The 21,810-nt window shown below is 37.1% G+C and overlaps 1 protein-coding gene across 1 annotated transcript in view; it reads left to right on the top strand.

Annotated features, from left to right (window-relative positions):
- Positions 1-21,810, top strand: part of PFDN1 (prefoldin subunit 1) — a 68,275-nt gene that overhangs the window by 15,012 nt on the left and 31,453 nt on the right. The window contains exon 3 of the mRNA XM_028103526.1: positions 19,844-19,928. Coding sequence (XP_027959327.1) covers positions 19,844-19,928 — 85 coding nt within the window. The remainder of the gene's footprint in view (positions 1-19,843; positions 19,929-21,810) is intronic.

Here is a 21,810-nt window from a genome sequence, read left to right as displayed (position 1 = left end):
TAGATTGCTTTGGGTAGTATGGACATTTTAACAATATTTGTTCTTCCAGTCCATGAGCATGGAATATATTTTCCATTTTGTGTTGTCTTCAGTTTCTTTGATCAGCGTTTTATAGTTTTCAGAGTACAGGTTTTTCATCTCCTTGGTTAAGTTTATTCCTAGGTGTTTTATTATTTTTGGTGCAATTATTAATGGGATTGTGTTCTTAACTTCTCTTTCTGCTACTTTATTATTAGTGTATAGATATGCAACGGCTTTCTGTATGTTGATTTTTTGTTTTTGTTTTTTCTTTTTGTACGTTGATTTTGTGACTTGCAGCCTTATCAGAAGTCATTTATCAGTTCTAATAGTTTTTTGGTAGAGTCTTTAGGGTTTTCTGTATATAGTATAATGTCATTTTCAGATACTGAAAGTTTCACTTCTTCCTTACCAATTTGGATGCCTTTTATTTCTTTTTCTTGTCTGATTGCTGTGGCTAGAACTTCCAGTACTCTGTTAAATAAAAGTAGCGAGAGTGGACATCCTTGCCTTGTTCCTGATCTTAGGGGGAAAGCTCTCCATTTTTCACCATTGAGTATGATGTTAGCTGTGGGTTTTTCATATATGGCCTTTATTTTGTTGAGGTATGTTCCCTCTAAACTTACTTTGAGGTTTGCATCATGAATGTGTTTTATGCTTTGATGCTTTTTCTATATCTATTGAATGATCATATGGTTCTTATCTTTTCTTTTATTGTTAATGTGATATATCACGATGATTGATTTGCAAATATTGAACCACCCTTGCATCCTGGGAATAAATCCCACTTGATCGTGGTGAATGATTTTTTTAAATGAATTGTTGGATTAGATTTGCTAATATTTCGTTGAGGATTTTTGCATCAATGTTCATGAGAGATCGTGGCCTTGTGTTCTCTTTTTTTGTAGTGTCTTTATTTAGTTTTGGTATCAGGGTAGTGCTGGCGTCATAGAATGAATTTGGAAATTTTCCTTCCTTTTCTATTTTTTGGAATAGAGAAGAATAGGTATTCTTTAAATGTTTGGAAGAATTCACCTATGAAGTTGTCTGGTCATGTACTTTTGTTTGTTGGGATTTCTTTATTTTTGATCAGTTTCATTGCTGGTAATTGGTCTGTTCAAATTTTGTTTCTTCCTGATTCAGTTTTGGGAGGTTATATGTTTCTAGGAATTTATCCTTTTCTTCTAGGTTGTCCAATTTGTTGGCATATAATTTTTCATAATATTCTCTTATAATCCTTTGTCTTTCTGTAGAGTCGGCTGTTATTTCCCCTCTTTCATTTCTGATTTTATTCGAGTCTTTTCTCTCTCTTTCTCTTATTTATTTTTGAGTCTGGCTAAAGGTTTATCGATTTGTTGATAATGAATGAACAAATGAAATCAACAATGAATCAACAAATGAAAATATTTGTTGATATTTTCAAAGAACCGGCTCCTGAGGCACCTGGCTGTCTCAGTTGGTAGAGTATGCGACTCTTGATCCTGGGGTTGTGAGTTTGAGCCCCACTTTGGGTGTAGAGATTAGTTAAAAATTATAAAAAATTTGGGCGCCTGGGTGGTTCAGTTGGAAACTGAGGCTTAAGTTTGAACCCATTCTTTACTATCCACCCTGTGTTTTTTTAGGTATATGGTGCCATACTTTACATCCTTTTATTTTGTGAATCTCTTGACTGATTTTTATAGATAAACCTAATTTTACTGCTTTTGTGGTTCCCATTTTTCCTCTACTTATGGTCTTTCCTTTCCATTGAAAGTTCCGTTTAACATTTTTTGTGGGGCTGGTTTAGTGGTGATTAATTCCCTTAACTTTTGTGTGTCCGGGAAACTCCTTATCTTATAAGGATAAAAGGAACTTTTATTCTGGGAAATTCTTTAGCTCTTTCCTGGATAGAGAAAAACCTGGTTGCAGGTTTTTTCTTTCAGCATTTTGACTATATCATTCCACTCCCTTCTGGCCTGCCAAGTTTCTGCTGAAAAATCAGTTGATAGCCTTATGGGTTTTTCCTTGTTTGTAACTGTTTCTCTTGATGATTTCAAAATTTTCTCTTTATCAGTACTTCATGACATTTTAATTACCTTCTGTGGACTTCCTTGGGTTGCTTTTGTTGGGGGCTGTCTGTGCCTTCTGCATCTGGATTTCTGTTTCCTTCCCCAGACTGGGGAAGCGTTCAACTATTTCTTCAAATAAATTTTCTGCCCCTTTTTCTCTCTCTTCTTCTGGGATCCCTGTAATGTGAATGTTATTATACTTGATGGTGTCGCTGAGTTCCCAAAGTCTTTTCAGTTATTATTGTTATTTTCTTTTTTGTTCAGCTTGATTACTTTCCATTACTCTGTCTTCTAGGTTGCTGATTCCTTCTTCTGCCTCCTCTAGGCTATTTATTCTGATATGTTTTTAATATCGGTTATTGAGTTCTTAATCTCTGGTTCATTTTACATTTTCTTTCTCTTTGTTGAGGGTCTCACAGAGGTTCTCTGCTCTTTTCTCAAATCCAGTGAGTCTTTCTAACCATTGCTTTAAATTCCTTATCAGACACGTTACTTATCTCCATTTCATTTAGCTCTCTTGCTGTGATATTGTCCTGTTCTTTCATTTGGGGCATATTCCCTTGTCTCCTCACTTTGTCTGACTCTCTCTGCTTCTGTGTGTTAGGAAAGTCAGCTATTTCTCCTGCTTTTGAAAGTAGTGGCCTGATGAAGAATAGGTCCTGTAGTGCCCTGCAGTGCAGTGTTCCCTGCTCACAAGTCCTGGCCCTTCAGGGATGTTTCTTATGTGTGTTGTGTGTGCCCTGCTGTTGTGGCTGATCTGCGTTTGCCTTCAATCTAGTCATCTTTAATGGTTCTCTTTGCCTGTTTTGGGCAGGGTTTGGCCCCCTTGTTGTTAATTGGCCAGTCTGGGTCCATCTTGTATTTGAGCTGAGTCAGACCAGGTTTTTTCCAGAGATGCAGTAGCACTGAACTTCAGGGTGCTCTCCCTGTGTTGTGCCCTGAGAAACTTTTGTTGCTGGAAAGGGCCTGCAGTCAAACCCAGTGTCTGCCTCCAGTTGGGGCTGTAGTTGGAGTGGTGTGTGGGGTTATCTTCCCTTCTCCCTGGGACAGGAGTCACTTTGGAGTGGTGCTAGCCCCTCTTGGGACTGCTTGCACACTACCAGGCTTGTGACACTGCTTTGGACGGGCTCTGAACAAGGGCATATCGGAGGGAGCACGTAAGCAGCAAAATTTGAGAATGGGGCTCGTGGTGCCAGCATGGTCTGTGCTGGTCTGCTGCAGGAGGGGACTTGCAGCCTCCTGGGAACACTTGCCGAGGCCTGCCAGGTTGGAGGGGGCAGAACTGCAGAGGTGCTTGTGGACAGGGACACTGTTAGCAAGCAAGATGGAGAGTGTAGGTGCTGTGCTGGTTCCCACAGGTATATCTAGACTGTAGGGTGGGGAAGAGAAATGGTACTTGCCAGCTCTTTGGTTCTTGGAGAAGTCTCCCAAAGATCCCAACCCTTCCCGTACAGACTGAGGTTAGTCAATAAATCTCCTTCCCATATACCCCAGGCGTTTTTCAAACTGCTGCTTCTGTGCTGTATCTCAGAAGGAATGTTTCTTGTGCTCTCTCTCTCTCTTTTTTTTTTTAAGATTTATTTGAGAGAGTGAGAGAATGCATGCACACATGCGGGGGGAGGGGCAGAGGGAGAGAATCTTCAAGCAGGCTCCCCACTGAATGTGGAGCCTGATCCCACGACCCAGGAGCTCATGACCCGAGCTAAAATCAAGAGTCTGACACTCAGCTGACTGAGCCACCCAGGTGCCCCTGTTGTGCTCTCTGTTTAAGGGCAGGGGCTCTACCCTCCCACTTTCCTAGAGCAGAGCCTCCTGATTATTAAAATTCCAGGCGTTAAGCCCTACTGATTGTTAGGCCCCTCTGTTTTCCAAGCCAAATGTTATGGGGGTTTGTCTTCCCCATGTGGGTCCCTTGTGCCTGGGGTGCCTGGGTTGGTGGTCTGGTCATCTCCCCTCTCTGCATCTGCCAGTCCCTCCCTCCCATGGACAGTCCTTGGGGTCCATTTGGCTTTCCACCCTTCCTATCTTCTTTGATGTGGCCCCTTCTCTACATTTAGATGTGGAGAATCTGTTCTACCAGTCTTCACGTTGTTTTCTGGGTTTTTTACGCTGATATGGGTGTTATCTAGTTCTGTGGGATTAAGTGAATTTAGGATTCCCCTATTCCACCATCTTCCCCTGAAGTCTCCCCAGTGCCCCCTCTTGTTGGGGATTTTTGCATCTGTGTTCATAAGAGATATTGGCCCATAATTTTCTTTTGGTGTCTTTATCTTGTTTTAGTATTAGGGTAATGCTGGCCCTCTAAAATGAATATGAGAGTGTTCCCGCCTATTTTTTTGGAAGAGTTTTGAGTTGAGAAGGGTTGATGTTAATTCTTTGAATGTTTGGTAGAATTCATCAGTGAAGTCATCTGGTTCTGGACTTTAACTTGTTGGGAGATTTTTGATGACTGTTTCCGTCTCCTTCTGTAGTAATTGGTCTGTTTAGATTTTGTGTATATTTACGATTCAGTCATGGTAGATTGTTTCTAGGAATTTATCCATTTCCTCTAGGTTATCTAGTTTGTTGCCATATAATTGTTCAGTCTTTTGTGATCTTCTGTATTTCTGTGGTATCATTTTTTAAAAATATTTTATTTACTTATTTATTTATTTTTATAGAGTGAGCGCATGAGGGGGGTGGGGAGAGGCAGATGGAGAGAGAGAAGCAGACTCCCTGCTGAGCAGGGAGCCCAGTGCAGTACTGGATCCCAGGACCTGGGAACCTCTGTGATATCATTTGTAACATCTCTTTCATTTCTGATGTTGAGTCATCTCTTTCTTTTTTTTTGTCTTGATGACTCTAGCTAAAGGATTATCTATTATTTATCTTTTCAGAGAACCAGCTCTTAATTTCTTTGAACTTTTATATTGTCTTTTTACTATCATGCTCTCTCCTCTAATCTTTATTTCCTCCCTTCTCCTAACTTTGAGCCTTGTTTTTTCCTTTTTTTTTTTTTAACTTTAGTTCCTTGAAGTGTAAAGTTAGGTTGTTTGAGATTTTCCTTTTTCCTCCCATAAATTTTGGTATTTTGCTTTTCCAATTTCATATATCTCAAAGTATTTTTTTATTTCTCTTTTGATTTCTTCTTTCGTGCGTTGGTTGCTTAGTGGCATGTTGTTTAGTCTTTACATATTTGTGAATTTTCCAGTTTATTTACTTCATTTTATGTAAAATTCCAGTTTATGTAATTCTAGTTTCATGAAAAGATCCTTATATGATTTCAGTCCTCAAATTTATTAAAATTTGTAGCCCAACATACGATCTAACTTGGGAAATGTTTCATAGACACTTGAGAAGAATGTGTATTCTGTTGATTTTGGATGGAATGTTCCATAAATATCTATTAAGTCTGTTTGGTGTTATGTGTCATAAAGGCTGATGTTTCCTTAGTGATTTTCTATCCATTGATGGAAGTAGGGGCATTAAAGTGCCCTGCTATTATTGTATTGCTGTCTGTTTCTCCCTTTGGATTTGTTAATATTTGCTTTAGTTATTTATTTTTTTTAATATTTTTTATTTTTTAAGTAATCTCTCTACACAGTATGGGGATTGAACTCACAACTCCGAGATCTAGAGTCACATGCTCTTCCGACTGAGCCAGCCAGATGCCCTGCCTCCCTTTATGTTTAGGTGCTCCTATGATTGGCATGTAAATATTTACAAATGTTATATCATCTTATTGGATTGACTTCTTTATCAGTATGTAGTGCCCTATTTTGTCTGTTATTACAGTCTTTGTTTTAAAGTCTATCTTGTTTGATACAGGTATAGCTGTTCCAGCTTTCTTGTGGTTTCTGTTTGCATTGAATATCTTTTTCCATCTTTTTCACTTTAAGTTTGGATATGTCTTCACATCTTGTAGGGAGTATGTTCTAGTAGCTGGTAGATGGGTCATGTGTGTTATTTATTCACTCTTTTGACTTGAGAATTTAGTCCACTAACATTTAAAGTAATTGTTGATAGATTTGTGCATATTACCATTTTCTTAATTGTTTCTGGATGTTTTTGTGGTTCTTCTTAGTTCCTTGCTTCTCTTGCTCTTTTCCTTTGTGGTTTGATGAGTTTTTTAGTGGTATGCTTATATTCCTTTTTCTTTATTTTTTGTGTATTTACTATAGGTTTCTGCTTTGTGGTTACTCTGAGGCTTACATACAATGACATGTCTAAAATGATGTCTTTTAAGTTGATAACAACTTAAGTTTGACCCCATTGTAAAGCTTAACGTTATTACTCCTGTCCTGCCACATTTTATGTTTTTGACTTCACATTTTACATCTTTTTTTAAATAGGAATGGTTTTATTTGTATTTGTTTATTATTTATTTTTAAATTGTAATTCCAGTATAGTTAACATACAGGGTTATATTAGTTTCATGTGTACAATATAGTGATTCAGTAATTCCATACATTATCATGCAGTGCTCATCATGACAAGTGTAGTCCTTAATCCCCATCACCTGTTTGACCCGTCCTCCCTCGTCACCCACTCCACTACTCCACAACCATCACCTTGTTCTCTATAGTTAAGAGTCTGTTTCTTGATTTGTCTCTCTTTTTTTTTCCTTTGCTTATTTATTGTGTTTCTTAAATTCCATGTATGAGTGAAATCATATGGTAACATTTTACATCTTTTAAAAAATTTTATTTTATTTAAATTCAACTAATTAACATATAGTGTGTTAATAGTTTCGAAGGTAGAGTTCAGTGATTTCATCAATTGTATGTAACACCCTGTGCTCAGGTGCTTGTATTTGGCTGTTCATTGGCCTCATGCTGGCCTTTCGATCTCTGATTGCATCTGTGTGGATTCTCTGGAGGTTATATTGCTAAAGAAAAAGCCATCATATACCCTGGAATTGCTGTATTTTTCCAAAATGCCTTCATCTTTTTTGGAGGACTGGTTTTTAAGTTTGGCTGCACTGAAGACTTACGGCAATGAAAACATCCAGTTTGCTTCCACACAGCAGCCCTGCATGGATTTTTTACTACTCCCAGTTTTTTGTAATGCCATTTTCTGAACTCATTTTTGAGTCTAGTCTCAGCTTCAATTTGTATAATACTAAAACCATGAGAACTTCCTATGTAAACAACAACAAAAATCTATTGTATGTGTTGGATTAACTTATAAAATCTTGAAAATATGCGACGAGTAATTTTTATTAAGTTTTATCATGGTGTAATTTGTAAAATTAAATTACAAAAGGAATTATAGATGCAAAAAAATATGACACCCTGTGCTCATTACATCATGTGTCCTCCTTAATGCCCATCATCCAGTTACCCCAGTCTGCCTCCCCTCCTCTCCAGCATCCCTCAGTTTATTTCCTATCCTTAAGAGTTTCATATGGTTTTTCTCCCTCTCTGATTTCATCTTGTTTTATTTTTCCCTCCCTTCCCCTATGATTCTCTGTTTTGTTTCTTAAATTCCACATGAGTGAAATCATAGAATTGCCTTTCTCTGATTGACTTATTTCGCTTAGCATAATACCCTCTAGTTCCATCCACGTCCATTTTATATCTTTTTATCTTATGTATCCCTTAACTAATTATTGTAGTTGTAATTATTTTTATTAGTTTTTTTTTTTTAAGATTTCACTTATTTGAGAGTGAGAGCACGAGTGGGGGGAAGGGCAGAGGGGAAGGAGAAGCAGATTCCCTGCAGAACAGGGAAGCCCTATATGGGGTTTGATCCCAAGACCCTGAGATCATGACCTGAGCTGAAAGCAACCACTTAACCAACTGAGCCACCCAGGCAACCCTATTTTTATTAGTTTTAACTTTCACAGTTTGGTTCTTTTTGTTCAGTTATTCTTGATATGTATCTGATTTTATTTCATAATTTTAAAAAATGGGTGTTCTTTAGTCACTTTGAAATTCTTTTTTTAATTTTTTTTTTTTTAAGATTTTATTTGTTTGCAAGAGAGAGTGAGAGACAGAGAGCGGTCAGAGGGAGAAGCAGACTCCCCACCGAGCAGGGAGCCCGATGCGGGACTCGATCCCAGGACTCCAGGATCATGACCCGGGCTGAAGGCAGTCGCTTGACCAACTGAGCCACCCAGGCGCCCCACTTTGAAATTCTTACATGTACTTACGTTAATGTCATTCTAGGATTTATCTATTATTTCCATTTTGTTGGAAATAAAACCATTTCCTGATAGTTTTTCTTTTTTTAAAAGACTTATTTTAGAGAGGGGGGCAGTGTGGAGGGGCAGAAAGAGAGAGAAACTCAAGCAGACTCTGCACTGAGTGCAGAGCCTGATGCGGGGCTGGATCCCACAACTATGACATCTTGATCTGAACTGAAACCAAGAGTCGAATGCTTAATCGACTGAGCCACCCAGGTGCCCCAAATTTACCCTTTTTAGTCATACAGTTCTATATCTTTCGACAAACATATATGGTTGTGTAATTAGCACCACAGTCTGGTTTTGAAATATTTACATCTCCTCAAAACATTCCTTTGTCATACTTCTCTCTTACCCTTACTCCCTATTAACTGTTGGTTTATTTTTTCCCTTATTTTGCCTTTTCAGAATGTTATGTAAATGGAAGCATCCTGTATATAACTGTGTCTGTTGCCTTTGACTTGGTATAACTTTGGAGATTTCTTGATGTTGTTAGGTGTATCAATAGTTTTTTTTTTTTTTAAGATTTTATTTATTTGAGAGAGAGAGCACAAGTAGGGTGAAGGGCAGAGGGAGAAGCAGACTCCCTGCCGAGCAGAAAGCCCGATGCGGGACTTGATCCTGGGACTCCAGGATCATGACCTGAGCTGAAGGCAGTCGCTTAACCAACGGGGCCACCCAATATTTTGTTCTTTTTATTGCTAAATAGCATTTCATTGTATGGCTGTACCACATTTTCTCCATTTACCAGTCAATGGACATTGAGTTTCCAGTTTTGTTTTTTTTTTAAAGAGTTTATTTATTTGAGAGAGTGAATGAGAGAGAGCACATGAGGGGGGGAGGGTCAGAGGGAGAAGCAGACTCCCTGCTGAGCAGGGTGCCCAATGCGGGACTCAATCCTGGAACTCCAGGATCATGACCTGAGCTGAAGGCAGTCGCTTAACCAACTGAGCCACCCAGGCACCCTGAGTTTCCAGTTTTGGGCAATTATGAATACAATAGTCATAAATATTTGGGTATAGTTTTGTTTTATTTTTACAGATATGTGTTTTTATTTTTCTTGGTTATAAACTTAGAAATGGGATTGCTGGGTTCAATGGTGAGTGATTGCTTAAGTTTATAACAAACCTGTCAACTCTTTTCCAAAGTGGCTGTACCGTTTTGCCAACCATCTATGTATGAGAGTTCTAGTTGCTTTGCATCTTTGTTAACTTGATATTGCCTTTTTTGTTGTTGTTTGTTCTAGGCCTTCCAGGAGGTATGTAATGGTGTGTCCTTGTGGTTTAATTTGCATTTCTTTAATAACTCATGATGTTGAGTATTAGTTGTCATCTTCATGTCGTCTTTGATGAAGTGTTTCTTTAAGTCTTTTGGCTATTTTTTTTTAAGATAAAATTCATATAACATAAAATTCACTTTTTTAAACATTTTAAAGTGTACAAATCAGTAGTTTTTAGAATATTCATGAAATGATGCAATCACTGCCACTAATTCCAGAACATATTTTTCACTATGAAAAGAATCAGTGAACCCATAGTTGTTATTCTATATTTCTCCCTTCTTTTGGTTGTAGGCAGTCACTAATCATTCTGTCTGTATAGATATGCCTATTCTGGACATTTCATGTAAATGGAATCATACAATAATATATGATTGTGTTTGCCTTCTCAGCATTATGTTTTATTTATCTTATTTTAAGTATTATTTATTTAATCTTGAACACCCAGTGTGGGGCTTGAACTCATGACCCTGAAATCAAGAGTCCCATACTCTTCTTACTGAACTAGCCTGGCACCCTCAACATTATGTTTTAAAGATTAATCCATGTTGTAGCATGTATCAGTCAGTACTTTATTCCTTTTCATTGCTGAGTAATAGTTCATCGTAGGAATATACCACATTGTATTTATCTATTCATCAGTTAATAGACAGTTCAGTTGTTTCCACTTTTTGACTATCATGAATAATCTGCTTTGAATATTGTGTGTGTGTGTGTGTGTGTGTGTGTGTGTGTGTGTGTGTGTGTGTCTGTTTCTTTCTCTTGGCTATGTTCCTAGAAGTTGAATAGCTGGGTCATAAGTAACTCTATATTTAACATTTTGAGGAACTGCCAGAATGTTTTTCATAGCAGCTATGCTATTTTACATATCCACCAGCAATGTATGAGGGTTCCAGTTTCTCTATATCCTCTCCAACATTTGTTATTAGCTATCTTTTTCATTATTTATGTCCTAGTGGGTGTGATCATGCTTTTACTTTTAACCTATATATGTCTTTTTATTTAAGGTGGATTTATTGGTGATTGCATAGTTGGGTCATGATATTTAATCCAATCTGACAATTTGTGCCTTCTCATTAGGATGTCAGATCATTTATTTTTCAAGCAATTGTTGCTGTGGTTGGATTGAAATCTGCCACTCTGCTACTTATTTTCTTTTTGTTTCATTTGTTCTTCATTCCTTTTCCTTTTTTTTCTGCCTCCTTTTAGATTTTATATATATATATATATATTCCTAAGATTTATTTATCTCACAGAGGGAGCATGTGTGGTGGAGAGGGGCAGAAGGAGAGGGATAGAGAGAAACTCAAGCAGATTCTGCACTGAGCACAAAGCCCAACGTGAGGCTCAATTTCACAACCCTGAGATCACAGCCTGAGCTGAAACCAAGAGTTGGACGCTTAACCAACTGTGCCACCCCAGCACCCCTCTTTTAGATTATTTTTTTATGGTCCTATTTTATCTTCATTTTTGGCTTATGAATCTTTAGTTTAAAAAAATTAGTGATTTTCCTGTTTTTACAATGTTTTTGTTACAATCTACCTTCAAGTACTATTACATTGCTTCATCTTTAATATTATATTTCAAATCCCTTTCTCCATTCCTTTTTCTTTTTACTGTTACACCTTTTATGTGTTATAGTTTATTTATTTATTTATTTTTAAAAGATTTTTTTTTTTCCTTTTAATTTATTAGAGTGAGAGCATGCACAAGCGTGGGGAGCAGTAGGCAGAGGGAGAAGCAGATTTCCTACTGAGCAGGGAGCCCGATGCAGGGCTCAATCCCAGGACCCTGAAATCATGACCTGAGCTGAAGGCTCTTGTTAACCGACTGAGCCACCCAGTTGCCCTTATAGTTTGTTTTAGATCAGGAGTTGGCAAGCTTGTTTTGTAATGGGCCAGATAGTAAATATTTTTGACTTTGCTGGCCATATGATCTCTGTCACAACAGTCTCTCTTAACTCTGCCTTTGTTGTGAGAATAGCCATAGACATTATAAAAACAGATGAATGTACCTGGATTGGACTGCTGGCCATAGTTTGCCAGTCTCTGCATTAGGCAGTCACCTGTCTTTTAAAATGACTAAATAGGAGTGCCTGGATGGCTCAGTCAGTTGAGTGTCTGACTCTTGATTTGGGCTCAGGTCATGATCTCAGGGTTGTGGAATCAAACCCCACATTGGGCTCATGATCAGTGTGGAGTCTTCTTGGCCCTCTCCCTCTGCTCCACTCCCTGCTTGTGCTCTTTCTCTCCCTCTTTCTCTCTCAGTTAATAAATAAAATCTTTTTAAAAATGTGACTAACGGGGCGCCTGGGTGGCTCAGTTGGTTGGGCGACTGCCTTCGGCTCAGGTCATGATCCTGGAGTCCCGGGATCGAGTCCCACATCAGGCTCCCTGCTCGGCGGGGAGTCTGCTTCTCCCTCTGACCCTCTTACCTCTCATGCTCTCTCTCTCTCATTCTCTCTCTCTCAAATAAACAAATCTTAAAAAAAAATGACTAACGATAAAAAAAATCTCATATTCATCTTAAGTCATACTGTCTCTAGTGCTTTTCATTTCTTTGTAAGTTGCCCTGTTATCATATTCCTTCTGCTGAAGAACTAATTTTAACATTTTTTATGGTCTATATTTGCCAAAATAAATTGTGTCAGCTTTTGTTTGTTTGAATTTTTTAAAGTTTTTTTATTTTTTAATTTACTTCGGAGAGAGGAAGTGTGCATGAGCCAGGGGGGAGGACTAGAAGGTGATAAAGAATCTTCAGGCAGACTCCCCACTGAAGTATAGAGACTGTCTTAGGGTTTGATCCCAGGACTCCGGGATCATGACCTGAGCCAGAATCCAGAGTCGACTGGTTAACCGATTAAGCCACCCAGGTGCCCCTTCTTCATTTTTGAAAGATATTTTCACTTTGTATGTACCTCTGGGTTAATAACTTTTTTCTTTCAGTACTTTGAAAATGTCATTCCATTGCCTTCCGCCATATATAATTTGTGACAAAAAGTTTGCTGTGCCTCTTACCTTTGTTTTTCTAAATATAATCTGTCATTTCTCTGGCTGCCTGTAAGATTTTCTGTTTATCTTTGAGTTTCAGTAGTTTGATTGTGCTACCTGTTACATCTTGATTTTGATTTTGATTTTATTTTGCTTGGGTTTCTCCAGGTGTCTTGGAACTATGATTTGGTGGGTTTTTGTTGTTGTTGTTTTTAATTTGTTTTAGGAAATTCTTGTTCATTATTTCTTCAGGTGTTTCTTCTGCTTCATTCTTTCCTTCTGGATCTCTAATTACACATATGTTAGACTGCTCAGTATTGTTTTTTAGGTCTTGCATATGCTGTATCCTATTTTTTTTGTTTTTTTAATAGCTTTTTCTCTCTCTTAGTTTGCTTAATTTTTATTAACCCATCATCAAGTTTACTTGAACTCTGCCACCCACCTAATTAGGAACACTGTAAATTAAAGTCTGTGCTGGAGATTTTCTAAACCATACAGTAGGTCGAATTTGGACCATAACCTATTGGAAGGCCAGTTATGGTTACACATTCTTTGATTCTTCTTTTAGTTAAAATAGTTTTTTTTTTTAAATTTTTAGGAAATGTAGGATTACCTTTAGTGAGACTTTTAACAACTCTTAGCACTGCTCACATAAGTTTTATAAGTTGTTAATTGTTTGTTTAATGTTGTCTCCTTCAAGAAATAGTTCATGATCTGCTTGCTTTGTTGTTTGCTTTTTTTTTTTTAAAGATTTTATTTATTTGAGAGAGAACAAGCACGCGGAGAGGGAGAGGGAGAAACAGACTCACCTCTGAGCAGGGAGCCCTATGCGGGGCTCGATTCCAGGACTCTGAGCTCATGATCTGAGCCAAAATCAGCTGCTTAACCAACTGAGCCACCCAGGCGCCCCTTGTCATTTGCTTTTTGATGGCCACTTAAAAAAATAAAAATGGGAGAGTCTTTATATTCCAGTAAGAACTGATACCTGAAACTAATATAATGTTACATGTTGGTTATATCTTAATTAAAAAAAGACACCCAAGTTTTTTTTTCTGAGTAAAAATGAAATTTTTTTATATATATTATACTTAACTATTTAAAAAAATTAGAAGTCATAGCTTGTTTTGAAATGTTATTTATATCCTGAGAATTAAAATATGAAAATTATACTCTTCCTATATGACTGATGTATCTTTAGTCAAATTAAAAAAAATTCCATTTCACTATATTTCATTTTTTTATTGTGTTGAATTTTAAAAATATTTTTTAACTGAAATACAGTTGACAATACAGTGTTAGTTTCAGGTGTACAACAAAGTGATTCAAGAAGTCTGTTCTGCTCACCATGAGTATAGCTACTGTCTGTCATCAAGCAGTGCCCTTTCAGTACCACTGGCTATATTCCTTGTGCTGTACCTAATACCATAACTGGGAGCGTGTTATGTCCCGCTCCTTTTCACCCATATTGCCATCCCCCCACCCTCCTTCCTTTGGTTATACATGCTTAGGGGACATTTTTGTTTGTTCATTTTATTTACTTCCATGGTATAGACAGGTTTCTTCTATTTTACCATACTGAGAGACAAGTTTGTTTCTTCCCCCCCCCGCCCCACTCTTCTTCACTCTGACTGAAGGTGGAACCCTTTGGGGACCTGGCTTTAACTGAGGATTCTCCTAATAGTATCTTTGTTTTGGATGGTTTCTAGGTTTTATCTCCTGTTTCTTGACCAGGTTGGATCCTTAAGGTCTCTGGGGTTCAGCAGGAACTCTCAAGTTGAAAGCAAATTTACCAGTCTCACACCTTTCAGAATTCCTGATCTCACTTCTTTGGGGCCTCTGGAATGTTTCATGTGTGTTTGCTCAGCATAATGTTAGAAAAACAATTTTTTTTGGCTTTGTTTTGAATAGGAATAGTGTTCAGGGTATCCGTTCTCCATTATGCTGGTAATGAAAGTCTTTACTTGCTCAGTATTCCACAATATGGATGTGCCATAATTTTATTTTATTTATTTATCTTTTTGAGGATTTTATTTATTTATATGACAGAGGAGAGACACAGCGAGAGAGGGAACACAAGCAGGGGGAGTGAGAGAGGGAGAAGCAGGCTTCCCACTGAGCAGGGAGCCCGATGCGGGGCTCGATCCCAGGACCCTGGGATCATGACCTGAGCTGAAGGCAGACACTTAATGACTGAGCCACCCAGGTGCCCCTGTTTTATCTGTTTTTTAAAGATTTTATTTTTAATCTCTACACCCAAGGTGGGGCTCAGACTTAAAACCCTGAGATCAAGAGTTGCACACTCCACCGACTTAGCCAGCCGGGTGCCCTGGATGTACCATAATTTTAAAATTTCTTCTTTACTAAGGGATTTTAGTCTTCCTTGCTTGCTAAAAAAAGTTATGACATAAAAAATTTTTTGCACATAGATCTTTGTATGTATATGCTAGTTTTCATCACCAGTGGGATGAGGCAAAGAAGCAAGATAGACTCATTCTTTCTGTTTTGTTTTAAGTAGGCTCCATGCTCAGCATGGAGCCCAACATGGGGCTTGAACTCACGACCCTGAGATCAAGACCTGAGCTTGAGATCAAGAGTCAGATGCTTAACCAAATGAGCCACCCAGGTGCCCCAAGATAGACTCATTCTTATTCATCCTTTTCTGTGCCACTTAATTTGTGAATGCCCTAAATGCCATGTTTTCAGATAACCTCTAGAAGTTTCCCACCCATACAAAATACATTATCATAAGCATATTGTTGTGTCTGAATAGTTTATGTCCGGTGAGCATACCCAAAAGACAACATTATCACTCATCTTGGATTGTATTTTGGGCAGGTAAACAACACTCTTGATTCATGCTGAGTCATAAGAAAGTCATATACCAACCTGCAGGACAGTTCAGAACATAGCCTCTCATGTTTCTCAAGAAACAAACACAAAAGCCATCATAAAAGTTATGTATTTTAAAAATGTATTTCAGGTGGCATAATTCTAAATAAATGAGGAAATTAAATAGCAGGCTACTTGTGCTTGAAAGTCGACAGTGCAGGGCCACATAGCATTGGTTTCCAATGTAGAGACCTTTTTACAAAGCAGTGACACTAGTCTAGAATATATAATCCTGAATATTGTAAGCACATTCTTTGCATATCATTTGTCAAATAAAAATAACTTTCCTCTTCACAGTTTATTTTTCCTTTGTGGCACATTTTGAACTGCAGAATCCTTTATCTACCATTTGGCTTTCCATAAGCTATCAGGCAGGATCTCTGTGAGATTTTCTACTTTGAGAAACTATGTGCCTAATATTTATTTATGATATATGACTCATAATTACATTATTATGTGTTTTCAAAATAGCATCTGATAATTTAGCTCCTTTTAACAACAGATAAAATGTTTCTAAAGACTTTTTCCAGAAGTTCAGATGTTTCTTGGGGCCCTTCCCAATCTTCATTGGATTTATGGTTGGCGTTTTTTAAAAATAAAGGACTAAACCAAATTTTCCATAAGTTTTTTTGTTTGAATTTTACAGTGTGACTACTCATTGAGGTAAACATTTGTGTTTACTCAATACTCATCTTTGTTTAAAACTTTTATGGCTGAGATGTCCTTAGGCTTATAGTAAATTGGCTGGCTTCTGGCCTTGGAAGTTGGCATAGTCCAGTATAGCTACCTAAGGGCTGTGTGGCCATGGAAAAACATGTTTTTGTTGTTGAGTATTCTTGCTTTCTAGTAATTTTATTTTCTGCTCAAGGGATTTAGTATCTGTTCAAATACTTTATTTTTAAAGGCCACATAAGTAATGACTTGATCTCTAATCTTAGCTTTGAAAATTTCCCAGACACTAATAAAGGTAATGTCTGATGACCTATTATTTGAGACTACTACTCACTGGCCAGCAATCAGTGCTATTTAAAAATGTATATTTTATTCTGAAAATTATTTCTGTGGCTAAAAGGCTTTGTTAGTAAAATTGTGCATCTAATGACATAGTTTGATGACTTTTGGGCCTAGATTTATAATAACTTTTTACATAGTATCACTGAGACTTAGTGCAGTTAAAACACTTTGCTCTTCAAATACTGTACTAGTTTTTTTTTTTTTAAGATTTTATTTATTGAGAGAGAAACAGAGTACAAGCAGGGGGAGAGGGAGAAGCAGACACCCCACTTAGTGAGAAGCCTGACGTGGGGCTCGATCCCAGGACCTGGAGATCATGACCTGAGCCGAAGGCAGCCGCTTAACCAACTGAGCCACCTAGGCACCCCTGTACTAAATAGTTCTGAGAAAAATATTCAGTAAATCATAGTCTTACCAGAAACAGCACCCATCTCTTGGACTAATAAGAATATTTTGGTCACAAAAGGTTATATAGAAATCCTTATTTTGCATAAATGTGCACTATCTTGGCAGTGACTATATGAGTAAGATTTTAACAAAGGATCAACTTACTGCTGAAGACAAGGATCATCAGTTAAATGATGTGGACTGTCCACATCAGGACATTAACAAGATTAATTATTGGTGGAGTGAAAGAGAACTTTACCAGGTTGTATTATATATGGCAGGGTGTATTTATAAAGAAGAAGAGCAGTTTTCTCCCAGTTGTCTGGACAAAACTGGAGTTGCCATTTTTGGTCTGCTTTTACTTGTTTTATATCTATAATAACAGATCCTCTTGGTAAAAACCCACCCTAGACACAGTGGTGGGTTTTTTGTTGTTGTTGTTTGGTTTTGTGTTGGTTTGTTGTTGTTTGTGGTTTATAGAGAAAACTATATATTGCTACCTTGATATGTTTTCTTATTTGGCTTTCTGTTAAAGGGAGATACACAGGTCAGTGAAACAGAATGGAGAGTCCAGAAGTAAACCCATGTATATATAGTCAATTAATTTATGACAAAGGAGGCAAGAATATACAGTGGGGAAAGGATAGTAAATGGTGTTGGAAAACTGGACCACAATCTTACATCATATACAAAAATTAACTTAAAGTGCATTAAAAACTTCAATGTAAGACTTAAAGCCAGTAAAACTCCTAGAAGAAAATGTAGGTAGTAAGCTCCTTGTGTTAGTCTTAGTGAGGTTTTTTGTTTTGATTTTGTTGTTGTTTGCATCTAACTCCCAGAGTAGGAGTAATAAAAGCAAAAATAAATGAGTGGGACTACATCAAACTAAAAAGCTTCTGTACAGCAAAGGAAACCATCAACATAATGAAAAGGTAAGCTACTGAATGGAAGAAGATATCTGCAAATCATATTTCTTTTTTTTTTTTTTTTAAGATTTTATTTATTTGACAGAGCACAAGCAGAGGGAGAGAGAGGGAGAAGCAGGCTCGCTGCTGAGCAAGGCGCCTGATGTGGGACTCGATCCCAGGACCCTGGGATCATGACCCGGGCCAAAGGTAGCCGCTTAACCGACTGAGCCACCCAGGCATCCATGCAGATCGTATTTCTGATAAGGGGTTACTATCTAAAATATACAAAGAACTCCTACAACTCAATAACAAAACCCAATCCAATTAAAAAATGAGCGAAATAAGTCAGTCAGAGAAAGACAATTATCATATGATCTCACTGATGTGAGGAATTTGAGAAACAAGACAGAGGATCCTAGGGGAAGGGAGGGAAAAATGAAACAAGACAAAACCAGAGAGGGAGACAAACCATCAGAGAATCTTAATCTCAGGAAACAAACTGAGGGTTGCTGGAGTGGAGGGGGGTGGGAGGGATGGGGTGGCTGGGTGATGGACATTGGGGAGGGTATGTGCTATGGTGAGCGCTGTGAATTGTGTAAGACTGATGAATCACAGACCTGTACACCTGAAACACAATAATAATAAAAAAAAATTAAAAAAAGATATACTTGGGAAAAAATGGGCAGAGGATATGAATAGACATTTTTCCAAAGAAGACATACAGATGGCCAATAGACATATGAGAAAACACACACATAAACACAATGGAATAGTACTCAGCCATAAAAAGAATGAAATATTGGCATTTATGACAACATGGATGTACCTAGAGGATATTATGCTAAGTGAAGTAGGTCAGACAGAGAAAGACAAATACCAAGTGATTTCACTACCAGTGGAGTCTAAAAAAAACAGAACAAAGAAAACAAAACCCAGACTCATAGATACAGAGTTTAGGGGTGGGGAGCTGTTGGAGGGCAAAATTGGTGAAGGGGATTAAGAGGTACAAATTTCCAGTTATAAAAATAACTTAAGTCTTGGGGATATAATGTACAGCATGGGGAATATAATCAACAATATTATATTAACTTTATGTGGTGAGAGATGATAACTAGACTTACTGTGGCAATCAGTTTGTAGTATACACAAATATTGAATCACTGTGTTGTACACATGAGACTAATAGAATATTATTTGTCAATTATACTTCAATAAAAACAACAACAAAAAGAAATAAAGTTTAGTTCTTTGTTGGCTAAACTCTAAGTTATATGCAAAGAGAAGAAACCATCTGCCTAATTAAGTGCAATCTTTAATGGAAATCTGTTATAGCCTAGTTCGACACTTGAGTCCAGTAGAAGGGAGATAATTCATTTCCCTTTTTTGAGGCTACAAAATAGTTTATTCTTCTTTCCTTACAGCAAGAATTATAAGCACATGTTCACAAAACAGATTCAGTGCTAATTTTTAAAGCTTCCTTATATTTCCACTCTCATCAGTTGTAAATAATGTATCTGACTGTAAAATGGAAAAAGTTGAAATTTTCCACTTGTGCATTTTGAGCTTTTCAGAGGTATTATAAACTTGGAAATAATAATAAAAGATACTAGGCTTTATACAGTGCTTTTTGTTTGAGGAACTCCTATAAACACTAATGCATTGATCCTAACACAGTACTTGATTGTGACTTTAAAAGGTCATGAGTTAGTGCTGTTACAAAAAAAAAGTTTAAAAAGATTGGAGGGGGAGCTCTAACTTATAAATATTTTTAAAAAAATATCTAGATAAAAGTTGATCTAGACAATTGAAAAAATAAAAATTATGGTGGATTTTTATTAACTTTTGGCAACTGTGATAGATTTTTATCCCTTTAATTTTTTTCATTTGTGAATCTTAAAGCCTAATTCCCTTCTTAGAGTAGTAAGCAGAATTTTCTTTTAAACTTTTAGTCCTTCTCAGCCAAGGCTTAAACCTGTGGTGGTTTCCTGAGTTTGTCACATTAACATAGCAATGCATTTTATTGGTCCCGAATTAGAAGATCATTGTTTTAATTTTCTTAGTTTAATATCTGTAGTACGTAGCTGTTGATTTTGATGATTATGGCGGTCATGTGGCTTAATCTTCAACTTTTTTGTGTTTTGTAGGTTTATTCTTCAGTCCAAGGAGGTAATTCACAATCAACTGTTAGAGAAACAGAAAATAGCAGAAGAAAAAATTAAAGAATTAGAAGTAAGTTTTGAGTGAATATTGACAGTAGTAAATTTTAAGAAAAAGGTTATCTCACTCTGTCATGTTAAAATGTATGCCTGCTAAAGTTATGTCACGTTGTTTTCATTCTGAGTTTTAGAGCAATAAACCAGTCATATTCATAGCAGTGAATATTCCTCCCCCAAAGGAAAAAAAAAAAAGGAAGAGAAAAGAATAGTTTCTGGGAAATGTAGAGATTTTTGAAGAAGATAGGATGCTGTTAATCTAAATGTATTTTCTCCATTGCCTTCAAATGAACATGTCTGTTTTTAAAAACAAAGCAGGGGCGCCTGGGCAGCACAGTAAGTTAGGTGTCCAACTCTTGGTTTTGGCTCGGGTCGTGGTCTCAGGGTCATGAGATTGAACCCCACGTTGGGCTCCTTCCTCAGCACGGAGTCTGCTTAGGTTTCTGTCTCCTTCTGCCTCTCCCATTTGTTCTCCCTCTCTCTCAGTAAAATAGATAAATCTTTAAAAAAAAGAAAAAAAAAGGAAAACATGCAGTATATGTTTAAACACCACATATTGTGGTGGATCGGCATGAGAGTGGGTGATGGTAATAGTATTTAAAGGATCTTGATATATGTCTCATATTGTAATTCGTTTAACATAGATTAGGTATAACTATCTGAAGGATGGTGCTGCAGTGAGGAAAACAATTTTTTTTTTCTGCTAGGGGCAAAGGTGATGGGTAAGAGTAACTTAGTAAATTTTTGGATAATTGGAATTTATTACATTTACTATATACATTAAGACCTTTGATGAGATATTCTTCTTGGGCTTGAGTAGAAGGTCCATCCTGTATATAGTAAAAGTTGGCCTGGGCGAAAGACTGGTTGTTATTTCTTTGGGGCCAAGATTTCCTGAAATGGGGGTGGTTACAATGACTTCATAGGTCACTTTATCTAATTTGTGTGAGTACTGTTTGAGGCAGTAGTTCAGAATCTGACTCAGCCCTCTGCGGAATTGGTGAGACACCCCCTGTATCCTCCCGGGGATTTCTTAGGGGCAAAAACTTGGCATGGCACCAACTTGGCATGGCCTGGTATGTAGTGTCTTAAGTTACTTAGGTTTATTTTTGTTTGACTATTGACCATAATTTAAACAAACTTGGTAATAGATTTGTAGCTTAGAAAGGTGTATTGTAAAAAACAAAACAAGCATACAAACAAACAAAAAAAAAACAAGAAAAACTTATCTTTTAGTAACCAGGTTGTTATTGTGTCCTATTTTATCATTTTCGTTAGCCCAACTGTTCTAGATTGAATTTTGTATCTTCTACTGTTCTCAAAGTAACTTAAAAAACTGCCTACTTGTGATCTCTGTCAAATAAATAAATATTTTTTAAAAATCTTTAAAAAAAACTCCAAATAAAACTATTTCATTTGGATAACTGAAAACCTGTTTTTGCAGCTGTAGGTAAATACATCTAAAAATTATCCTGATGAATAACCAGATGTAAAGTATTGTATATATGATTCTCTTTTTATGAAAACAAAAAATAAGAGCCCTATATAAACATTCAAAATGATATTTCAGGGGGCGCATGGTGGCTCAGTCAGTTAAGGGTCTGCCTTTGACTCAGGTTGTGATCCCGGGGTCCTGGGATCAAGCCCCGTGTCAGGCTCCCTGCTCAGCAGGGAGCCCGCTTCTCCCTCTCCCTCTGCTGCTCCCCCTGCTTGTGATTTCTCTCTCTCTCTGTCAAATAAATAAAATCTTTAAAAAAAAAAAGATATGTCAGTATATATATTATATTAACACTGGTTACTCTAAGGAAATTAAGTGGAATATGGACATGAAATTATTTTTTTCTTAAAATCTTTGCATTGGATAAATTATAGCATGTGTTAACTTTTATAATTAAAAA

The sequence above is a fragment of the Eumetopias jubatus genome, unplaced genomic scaffold (assembly GCF_037043125.1).
Source record: "Eumetopias jubatus isolate StellerSeaLion01/CBP00866 unplaced genomic scaffold, mEumJub1_p1.0 scaffold_5, whole genome shotgun sequence".
Taxonomy (NCBI): domain Eukaryota; kingdom Metazoa; phylum Chordata; class Mammalia; order Carnivora; family Otariidae; genus Eumetopias; species Eumetopias jubatus.
The sequence above is the reverse complement of the archived record's forward strand: the minus strand, read 5'-3'. Positions and strand labels throughout refer to the sequence as shown.